Source organism: Balaenoptera acutorostrata, chromosome 17, assembly GCF_949987535.1.
Source record: "Balaenoptera acutorostrata chromosome 17, mBalAcu1.1, whole genome shotgun sequence".
Lineage (NCBI taxonomy): Eukaryota > Metazoa > Chordata > Mammalia > Artiodactyla > Balaenopteridae > Balaenoptera > Balaenoptera acutorostrata.
Window position 1 is genome coordinate 21,374,607 of NC_080080.1, and position 11,300 is coordinate 21,385,906.

Sequence of the window (11,300 nt, forward strand, 5' to 3'; positions counted from 1 at the left end):
CATGATTTTTTTTCTCCTAACATCTTTTTTACTGCTTAGTTCGGAAGTGGACTATTTCTCCTTTCTCTGGGAAGGAAGGGAGATTATCACAGTAGAGTTCAAAGGCTCAGAAAACAGTCTGGGTACTTAACGATAGCTCTCCATTTAAGAACTCTTTCTACACCTGGCTAGACTGGTTTAAGCCTCATCATATCAGATTTTCCTGGTAACATTTTCCAAGTTTGTATAAGCTTCAGCAGGCTACAGACTTTACCAGAACCTTGGACAGGATGCTCATTGATCTACTATGAAAACACTGTGAAACCCATCTTCCTCCCAGATGGAGGAAATGCGTTCGCTGGTAAAGCTTCCTCTCTTTTGTTTCTCGTCTCTTTGTCATTCCAGAAGTGGCTGCTCTCACAGACTCTTTGGTGGTTGCTGAAATTGGCTTTATTTGTCTGCTTCTTAGAAAGCAATCAACTTGTCTATGAAAATCATCTTCCATTGTCAGGCCAACAATGGCTCTTGCAGCCTCCTCTGTATCTTCAAGTGGAATTCAAAAGGCATTGGTCTCTTCCAATTTCAAAGGGCCAGAAAGCGCCCAAGGCTCGGCTCTTGAACTGCCTGACTAAAGTACCCCTGTGTCTTCCTTCCTTCTCAAGGAAGTGTGCAAAATGGCCCTTCCTCCCTGGAAATTTTCAAGAGTGCTGGAGTGGACAACTTCTTTTATGCTCCTCTTACCTACTTTTTTGCAGTACACTGTACTGCAAGATGCAGAGACCCATGTCTTTGGTAAAAGTGTTTGCAGGCTGATCTGGCATAGGCTGGTGCTGAATTGGACCAGCTGCCAAGGAAGGCAGCCCTGGTCCCCATACCCACATTTGCCTTGCAGACTGAGGTCATATGGTTGTGACATCTCACCAGATTCAGAACCAAAACATTGGTCAGGATGCAGCTTTCATGAGTAGTGTGAACTGGAGGCAGATGCTCAGTACAGACGGTCCCTGACTTAAAACTTTTCGACTTTATGATGGAACGTGATAGGCATTCAGGAGAAACTGTACTTTGAATTTTGATCTCTTCCCCAGGCCAGGGATATGTGGTACAATACTCTCTTGTGATGCTGGGCAGTGGCAGCGAGCCCCAGCTCCTAGTCAACCGCGCAGTCACGAGGTAAACAACCGATGCACTGACAACCATTCTGTCTGTCACTTTTGGTACAGTATTCAGTAAATCACATGAGATATTCAACACTTTGCTATAAAATAGGCTTTGTATTAGACGGTTTTGTCTAACTTTAGGCTAATGGAACGGTTCTGAGCAAGTTTAAGGTAGGCTGAGCTAATAAGCTATGATGTTCGGAAGGTTAGGTGTATTAAGTGCCTTTTTGACTTACAATATTTTCAACTTGTGATGGGCTTATCTGGGACATAACCCCAACAGAAGTTGAGAAAGTTCTGTATTTACATTCCAGAACATTCTGGAACATAGTCAAGCAAAGCTGCTCCTTCAAGAGTGGCAATGAAGCATGATTCTTAGGAGCATATGTTGTTTTTTTAAAAAATTAATTTATTTTATTTATTTATTTTTGGCAGCATTGGGTCTTCATTGCTGCACGCAGGCTTTCTCTAGTTGCGGCAAGTGGGGGCTACTCTTCGTTGCAGTGCACAGGCTTCTCATTGTGGTGGCTTCTCTTGTTGCGGAGCATGGGCTCTAGGCACGCAGGCTTCAGTAGTTGTGGCACGCAGGCTTCAGTAGTTGTGGCACGCAGGCTCAGTAGTCGTGGCTCACGGGCTCTAGAGCGCAGGCTCAGTAGTTGTGGTGCACAGGCTTAGTTGCTCCGCGGCATGTGGGAATCTTCCCGGACCAGGGCTCGAACCCATGTCCCCTGCATTGGCAGGTGGATTCTTAACCATTGCGCCACCAGGGAAGTCCCAGGAGCATATGTTTCAATCTGATTATCTGAATGTCTCCCAGGCAAGCTATTTCACCTTAGTTTCCTCATTTGTAAAATGAGGGTTTTAATAAAACCTACCTCATAGTAGTGTCTATAAGGATTAGGTGAGGCAGTGGTTATAAACCACAGGGCACAGAAGTTAATAACTGTTGTGTATTATTTTCATAAATTCTTTATAACCTTATGAGTCATTTATTCAAGAAATACCTATTGGGTGCCTATTATGTGCCAGGAAGATTCCCTCCTTGTTGATGTTCAAAATGATGCATTCACCTTGAACGACGTGTGGCCGACAAGCCCCATCACGGGTCAGTTGTTCATGTCCTCTGAGATGCTGCTATTTCTTCAGGAGTTTCCTCCAGAAAGCACTGCCCTGGCTGAAGAAGGCAATCCACCCCGCCCCCCCCCCAGGAAGTAAAACCCCCTCTCGCCCAGCTTTTGTGCTCTGTAACCAACTGTGGCTTGTAAGAGCATTTCGGACTCTGCCAAGAGCCCTTGGAGCACAGGTCTTACTGAATTTTAGCTAACAGGCCTCACAGAGTGGAGTGCTGTGCTCAGCCGAAGTATTGCTCTGATTTGCTGGATGCATTTGGATTCTCCTTATGGTGAAATGCCTGGTGGCTTCTGAACAAGTATGTAACTAGAGACAAGGAAAATAGATGAAAGAAAGTGCAAAAGATATCTAGGGGCAGGAAATAAAAAAGGAAGACGACGTTAGCTCTGTTTTTTCAAATATTACTTTCTTTTTCCTTTCCATGACCTGCCTGTTCAAATAGTCCTTTATAACACTGCAGAAGTAGAAAATAAGATAAAGGGTACTGCATCTCCTTCTGTGAAAGCAAGCAAGATTCCAGTCTCACGTTCTAGGGAGTCATAGTTCTGAAGTGGTGCTGGTCCTTCCACGGCACCTGAAGGGAAAACAGTGGTGGCCATGGCAGGAGTGCCTGACATTTACCAAGCGCTTGTATGGACCAGGCCCACGCTAAGGGCTGTACCAATATTATCACATTGTGTGTGTGTGTGTCTGTGAGGGGTCAACTGATTGCTAAGAGGAGCTCAAGGTCTAGATCTTCCAGGGGCATTCAGATTTTCATGCCATGCACATCTGTCTATGTTCTACCCATGTTTTTAAATCTTCTAGTCTGTGTACTGGTTAAGAATGAGGACATTGGAGCCAGACTGAGATTTGAATCCAATTCAGCTACTTTCTAGCTGCGTGGCCTGGGGCAAGTGTTTTAACTTCCCTGGGTTTCCATTTCCTGATCTGTAAAGTGGGAGAATTAATAGTTCCTATTTCACGAAGTTGTGCAGGTTAAATGAGTTATTACATGTAGAACAGGGCCTGGCACACAAAATCTGTCATTTTTGTTCATCCTCTATGATTAATTCTCCAAGGAAAATATATTCTTTCCTTTCAGTCCTCACCCCCTTTCTAGCCCCTGTAAAAACGGAATGATTCATATGATTGTTTTAATGACCTAGTGACTTAATGTATAGAAAGTATTACCCTCTGTACTGTCTGTTCATAGATGGCACTCCATAAATGAGTTTGAACTTCTCTTGATATTGTAGTATAGAAGCTTATTCTAAGATTTTTGGTTTATCTTTAATTTTATGGGTGCCAATCATTATTAATTAATGCATTCATTAATGTATAAACTTAATCATTAATATGTAAATATTTTGACCTCAAAAGTATTGTTTCTTGCATCAAGTATAGTGAAAAAAAAAAGAGAAATAACTGCTTAAGGTAACGTACAAAGTAAAAAGATCCATTTCCTAATCAGTAGAAATTTACGAACTAAAATGAATTTTGATTCAAACAAGCTTGAACACTATTAATTGAATATCTGTGATGGTTATAGCATTGTGCTGGGTGGAGGAAGAGGGAAAATTAATCTGAATCCAGGGAGCTTTCCATCTACCTGAGCAGACAAAGCACACACATGAAGCTGGAACATAAGAGCAGAAGGTAGGGTGTGATTGACCCAGGAGTCTGCAGAGTTCAGAGATGGTGGAAATCAGTGTGGAAAGATGTGAGGGCCAGCAGTGGGTTCACAGGAGCCTTGAAGGATTGTTAAGGATTTAACCAGACAGAAGGAAGGGAGGACAGGGCATCCAGGTTGAGGAAGAGGCTAAGCCAGTGCTGGATTCGCCAGCGTGTGACATGGAAAGGCTGGGAGCAGAGCCTTCTGAAGGGCGGCCATCAGCTACCCGGGTCTGTCTCAGGCAGGTTAGCGTTTAGAATAAAACATAGCCAGAAATTGGAGACTGACAGGACAGAAGTGATAGAAGCAAGAAGAAGATGGGATCAAAAAAAAGCTCAGGGTAGGGTGAGGAGTTAGGGCTTTGCAGACAGAGAAATGGCAATGGCAGTGCATCTAGTTGAGTTTTGAGTTTCCGCTGTGAGTGTGAGGAAACTTGAGTGCCGCTTATTGGAGGCTGGAGTAAGCATTGGCTGTAGAGAGGGGGTAACAAGTGGTGATGAGTTTATTCTTCACGCTTGATTTTAGACTGAATTCCAAGTAGAGATAATGGCATCTGACATCTATGTATTTCTTTACGTTCTCCATCCTTGTAAACGACCAAGTTGATTGTTAGGTGAGGCAGTGGTAGATTTTAAGTATATAGCTTTTTTTTTTAAATGGTATTTGTCTTTCTCTTTCTGACTTATTTCACTTAGTATGATAATTGCTAGTTGCATACGTGTTGCTGCAAATCTCAGCACCAGTTTTTTAAAAAAATTTATTTTATTTTTATTTTTGGCTGCATTGGGTCTTTGTTGCTGCACGCAGGGTTTTCTCTAGTTGCGGCGAGCAGGGGCTACTCTTCTTTGCGGTACGAAGGCTTCTCATTGTGGTGGCTTCTCTTGTTGCGGAGCACAGGGTCTAGACGCGTGGGCTTCAGTAGTTGTGGTGCATGGGCTTCAGTAGTTGTGGCTCATGGGCTCTAGAGCGCAGGCTCAGTAGCTGTGGTGTACGGGCTTAGTTGCTTCGTGGCATGTGGGATCTTCCCAGACCAGGGCAGGCGGATTCTTAACCACTGTGCCACCAGGGAAGTCCAGTATATAGCTTTTGTAAATATAAACTTTCCAGTTTTCAGAGCTATCTAAAAATATGATCCACATAACATACTATGTGTCCCTTTTACAGAGGGGAAAACCAAGTCATAAGCAAGCTGAAAAATTTGCCCAAGGGAACAGCTGGTAAGCAGCAGAGCTGGGACGTAGGGAGTTTGTCTTTAGGGTTCACACCCTCGCCCACTATTCAGGACTCAGTCTCATAGAGTGAGAATTCTCTAAGAGCCGAGATATTTCTCTCACCATCGAGAAGCAGAAGACCTTTCCTATCTATGCCCATCCTCCTCCCCCACAAATACAGTCTTGTAAACAAGTAAATAACCCAGTACTTATACAAAAATCCTTCAAAGGCTCAGGAGAAAATACACCCTCAAAACAGAAGCTAGCAGCTCCAGGAAATGCCCCAAACTCTCTGACCTCACTAGGCCAACAAACTGCATTGCTACAACCTTGCATGGATTGGCAAGAACAAGCAACATGTAGGAATCCATCAAGACGAGCAAGGAAATACACTCGCTACAACTCTGTTTCATGCTTTAGTTATTTCTCACCTGGACCGTTGCTGGCACCTTGGCAAGCCCTTTTCGTTCATCCGTCTTGCTTTTACTGTCTATTCAAAACACAGAAACACATTTATTTTTTCCCCACCAGCTGTAATTCTCAAACCACCCTTTACTCAGGCAATTATACCAGTTTTCTGTTTCATCAGAGAATTCAATTTAAAATTTTAGTGTCAGTGGTTAAAATACTTCATACATAACTTCAAGTTTGTATGGTTTTAATTCACATTTATGTTTCCATTCACACCCTGCATTCTTTAATTGATTTATTTGTTAGTGATGCCATCTGTAGATTTTGAGTACTGAGCTTTGACAAATGACTTTTCTTCCCCCTCCCAAAGCTGTTTTGAAAACTATTTCCCTCACCTTATTGCAATTAAAGCTGTGCTACATTCTCATTTCCGGAGTTGAACATTTTTATAGCATTGCCTTTTTGTGTCTTTAGATTGTTACAGGTCTGGGCATACGTAGCAGTAACTTTCTAACCACAGAGATAATTTTTTTGTGTGGAACCCCTGGGAAGGAGACCTCTAGCTTGAGCTCTGTAATCTGCTCTACAGGCACCAAGATAATCTAAGTCCCCATGGGATAAAAGCAGGCCATTGGTTCTTTGGGTTGGTTGGTGAGCATCCAATTTGTAAATGTGAAGAAGTCCCCTGAGAAGCCTAGAGTTTGTGTATAGGGACAGCTGTCTTCTAGCTTATATTCCATAACCTTTGAGCAAAAGGTCCTTTCCAACTTGGTATATCCACCTCCTAGCCTGGTGCCCAGAGTCTGTAGGTGATCAACAGATGGCTGTTAGATGAGTAAATCATAAATCCAGCTTAGTTATTTTATCAGTCTAAAACAAGACGTGGCTGGAACTTCCCTGGTGGCGCAGTGGTTAGGAATCCGCCTGCCAATGCAGGGGACACGGGTTCGAGCCCTGGTCTGGGAAGATCCCACGTGCCACGGAGCAACTAAGCCCGCGCGCCACAACTGCTGAGCCTGCGCTCCAGAGCCTGTGAGCCACAACTACTGAAGCCCGTGTGCCTAGAGCCCATGCTCCGCATCAAGAGAAGCTGCCACAACTAGAGAAAGCCCGTGTGCAGCAACAAAGACCCAACGCAGCCAAAAATAAAAAGATAAATAAATAAATTTATTAAAAAAATAAATAAAACAAGATGTGGCCATGTACAGCATGAAACAGGGAACAAGGAGAAATGTCATCTTCCTTTTGTCTTCACTCAACCTCTCAAATGTCTTGAAATTATTACGATCTATAAGGATGGAAGATAAGGCATCAATCCCCTTTGCCTCTAAAAGTTGTTGACTGGGTGGCATTCTCTCTTCAGTTTTCTCCTGAGCGGTATAATTGTGGTTGATGACACCCACACCCCTGACACCCAAGAGTGTACAGTCAGCCAGCTATCCTTCAAAACTACATTAGTGTACAGGTGAGTTTTAGGACTTTTTCCTCTTGAAGTTCTTTGCTCCAAATATTTAACTATTACTGGAAAAATCAGTCCTTCAGGATTCTTTCCATGCTTTTAAATCTGCATACAGCAGTGGCTCTTACCTTGGCCGACCGTTGGAATCACCTGGGGAGCTTTAAAACACATTGCTGCCTGGATCCCACCCCAGCCATTCTGATTGAATTGGCCTGGGGCATGGCTTCACAGGGGATTTTGACATTTTCCCAGTTGATTCTAATGTTCAGCCAAGGTTGAGAACTGTTCCTATAAAGTATTATTTTTAAATTCTTAAAAGGCTAGAACTTTAAATATGGCACAAAACTTTTCATTTTGTATCAATACTGCTACTTTTTATACAGTTTTTCATGTTAAAATACTCATAATGACTATCACTAAACTGCATAGAAAAATATTTTTCCAGTGTTGGTGACAGATCACCTGGAAAACTTGTTTTTAAATATGCAAACTCTTAGACCCTACTTTAGAGATTCTGATTCAGTAAACTTGTGCTAAGTCCAAAATCTGTATTTTTAAAAGTGCACCCAAGTTGATTCCCGTGCTCGCTAACCTTGAAGAGGTACTGCCTCAAAAAGACATCTGAATTAAGTTAAAACAGGTTAAGGTAGTTCTAACAAGGACATGCCACTTGGTGATCTTGTAATCCTGTGTCATAGAATAAGATCTCAAAGTACAGAGAAAATACAGGTTTACATTTTCTTTGTAAGTTTTGGGAATGCAAATTACATATTGACAACAGCTAGAATTTTCAAAAAAAATGCATGAATCATTAGTGCATTCATACATTTACTGATGTAAATGCATTAGTGTACAATTCAACCCTATGTAAAAATATAAACTTAAAGATATTAACGTAAATATATTAACTCTACTTCTTTAAGTTAAAAAAAAGATATGAGAGAATTCACGACTGCTACCATGTTAAAAATATATATACATCTGGAATATCTTTCAGTTTAGGCTTAAAAAAATCAGTCCTTGGTCCACAAATGTTTTAAAGGAATAGAAAAAATTTTAAGGCATCCAGTTATGTTGGACAAATTTGATAACAAAGTCTTTGAGCTTTAGGACAAAGCACACATTTTAGTTTAAGGCTGAAAGACTGCTCTCTCTAGCTTAAACTTCCTTGGGAATTTAAGGTAAGAAAATGAATTACTCAAACTGGAACTACATCAAAATGTCAAGTTAACACATTTTGTCTTGTAATGGTGCCAAGGGATCTAATGTCTGAATGATGAGGGCCTTCGGTTTCCAAATCATTTTAAAGATAATTTCATTACCAGGATGCTGAAGTTTTCATTTTATTTTTTTCTTAGCTCTTTCGTATCTCTGCTTTAACCCATGCGAGGCTAACCAAGACCTGATAAGATCACATTGCAATTAACTGAAAAAGCTTCAAAGAAAAAAAACAAAGGCTGCAAAGAAAAATGTCAACACAGAAGTCCACAAATTGAGAAAAAAATTAAAATTAACAATTTTCTCATGATAGTCAATGATGCATTTAGTTTTCTCTAAAACTTTTCTTGGGGTTTGAGAGTTGAATAACTGATGTTATCTGAGACAGTATTAGAACCAAGGAAGAACATCAGTGGACTGTGGTTTGCCATTGTTGTACGTTTTTCTCGCAAATTTTCTGATTGGTATTTTTTTCCCTAGTATTTGTTCCCTGCTCAGTAACTTTTCCATGACTCTCACACCCAATTCCTAGCCACAGAGATGGGCTTATAACCTGGCTGATCTAATTATAGAACCCACATGTACACACAGTTGGTTCAAAGGTTGGTTACGTGACCCAAGCTGTGCTGATCAGGGTCCACTCTAGTTCTCAACGCAGAGTGGGAGGAGAAGGGGCCCAGCCTCTGGAGTCAGGGCGTGGAAAAGATGTAAAGGTAAGCTGGTGGGAGGCCATCTTTCCCACCATTTGGAGAAAGCCTGTCTACAGTAGGAGAGAATGGAGCAGAGAGAGAGCGGAAATTAGGGGTGGGCAAAGAGAATCCTGGGGCATTGAATCTTGGTTCTAATTCTTGAAGTCTTGGTTTCTGCAGCTTTTCTCTGCTTCTGTGAGCTCTTCTCAAGCATCCTTTCTTGGGACATGAATTAATAAATTCCCTTTTTGGCTTAAGCCATTTGGAATTGGGTTTCTAACATTTGCAACTACAATTCTAACAAAGAATATAAGATCAACTAATCCCACCTATCATTTTACAGACAAGAAAACTGAGATTTACTTGCCCAAGGCCACACATGGTGATTGAATTGCCTTTCTGGCTCTTCAGTCTCCCGGCATGCTGTCCCTCAAAAAGCTGAAACTTTGTTAGTGGAGTCTATATGTTTTTATAACCCCAACACATTCATAACAAGCCTCAAGTAGACTAGTGAGTGACTGTATAAACCGGCATCAGTTTTGAGGACTTCAAGAACACACAGAATTTGAGGTTCCCAGAATTTGGGGCTACTGCTCTATGAGAGTAGCTGCATCGATTATTTCTCCACATTGAGATTCCCTATAGAACCAAGCCCCCCAAGATACAATTTCCACATTCCTTTCAAGAGTTGAGTTTGTGACACCTTGAATGATCTAAGGAGTTGAGTGTGATTAAAACAAAACCAAACCAAAAAAACTCCATTTGGTTAAAACATTTTTTTATAACTGCTTTACAAGTTGTCAGTACCAAAACACTAAATTCCCAGTAGTCATCAGCAATCTACCATGCAAAGAACATACAGTGAAAACCTGTAAAAAAAAAAACAACCCCTCCATGTCCAACCGGTGATAGGCTAAATAAAATAGTAGATACTGCAGACTTCTGGGGTAGATTGAAGTATTGGTCCTAATTCTTCTTGTCATAGCTTCATATACCATTACCTTCTGCCTTATAACTGCTGTGCTTCCCACCACGGGGTCATTTCCCCATTTGACTAACACTGGGCTTGCTCAGGGGAACTTGCTCTGATGAATGTGCACTTAGAGAGTCTAAAGATGTCCCCGTGGTTTGGCTTGTCTTGTCGTGCTTCTGCCACTTGTTAGAGGTGGGAATCTGTATAACTTAAAATGAATAGGCAGTATTTGCACATGCTGGAAAATTCCACAGGTACCAAAGGGTATACAATGAATAGTAAGCATCTTCTGTACCCTTATCCTCAACCACCCAGGTTCCCTCCCCAGAGGAAGCTGGTACCCTCCAGAGAATCCATATACTACAAAGTCAAATAGCAGTATTTACTGAGTTTGAACCAAGGCCAGTAGGTAGGGGCTTCTGGATCAGGCTGGGAGAAATCTTTCCTGAGAAGGATCCAACTCTCTTATTTGAGGATACATTATTTATAATCTGAGAAACCAGCTCCTGTAGGCAGACCTGTAAAGGACTTATTACTGCAGACCAACTACCAGTCTACAGAAGCACTGGTCATACAGAACTATCTCATTTAAACTCTTAAAAATTCACTGTTTCTAAAACATGCTTAAGATTACTTTAGGATATATCTGAAAAATCAGATAGGGGGTTGCTTCTTGGCCTAAAGCAGGTAGCAAATAAGCACATAGTTGGGATTTCAACACATTTTCCTCTCCTTTTAGGGACAGATCATTCCAATTAAGGCCAAACACTTGAAGAACCACAATAAAAACAATTTCAATTTTCATCTGCTTACAACAATAGAGAAGTTAACTGTTTTCTCATTCTAACTTCCTTGGGACTCAAACTAAATTTTAAAAATTGAGCTGAAATGGTAACTTATATGTTTAATTTGTACCACAGATGGACTGAACTTGATATTTTCATCTGCAAAAATGTTTAAACCTTTCATTTTCTCTTAAAAGGGTAATGAAATGAACAAAACAACCATTGATCAAATTTAGAAATTTATTTTCAAAACTTAGTTACTTTGCTTTTAAAAAACAATTATTTAATTCATGAAGATTAACCAAAAACAAACCCCATCAAAGTTTACTACCATAATCTTTCACAGAATCAAAAGCTTAAAGAAAAACCACCAATGAATGCTTTCATGTAAAACCACAGTGTAAAAAATAGAAACTTTCATTCTAGTGACTAGAATAAAAGCAGATAAATAATCTTCTTTAAAGGGAAAAAATACTTGAGGGGAAAAAAATGGTATAACATGTGTAATGCTGGACATTTAAATATCAGTTTAGTTCCTCATTGCTAACATGGCATTTATATCCCAGATGAGATTTCGTAATTGATCCATAATTTGCTTCAGCTGTTGATTCTTCTGTTTGAGTTTCTGTA

The 11,300-nt window shown here is 40.8% G+C and overlaps 1 protein-coding gene across 6 annotated transcripts in view; it reads right to left on the bottom strand.

Annotated features, from left to right (window-relative positions):
- MED30 (mediator complex subunit 30) overlaps window positions 1–11,300 on the bottom strand; it is a 42,680-nt gene that overhangs the window by 11,821 nt on the left and 19,559 nt on the right. Inside the window, exons 4-5 of one of the 6 annotated variants that reach the window (XM_057532245.1) lie at window positions 5,567–5,625; window positions 4,727–5,007 (exon numbers count right to left, since the gene is read on the bottom strand). The exons of 1 other annotated variant lie outside the window; for it this stretch is intronic. In XM_057532245.1, the coding sequence (XP_057388228.1) occupies window positions 4,899–5,007; window positions 5,567–5,625 (168 nt within the window). In that variant the 3' untranslated portion in view covers window positions 4,727–4,898. Of the gene's footprint in view, window positions 1–4,726; window positions 5,008–5,566; window positions 5,626–9,690; window positions 10,094–10,896; window positions 11,296–11,300 lie in introns of those variants that run through there. 4 more of the 6 variants (XM_057532246.1, XM_007188803.3, XM_007188807.2 and 1 more) reach the window with 4 other exon arrangements.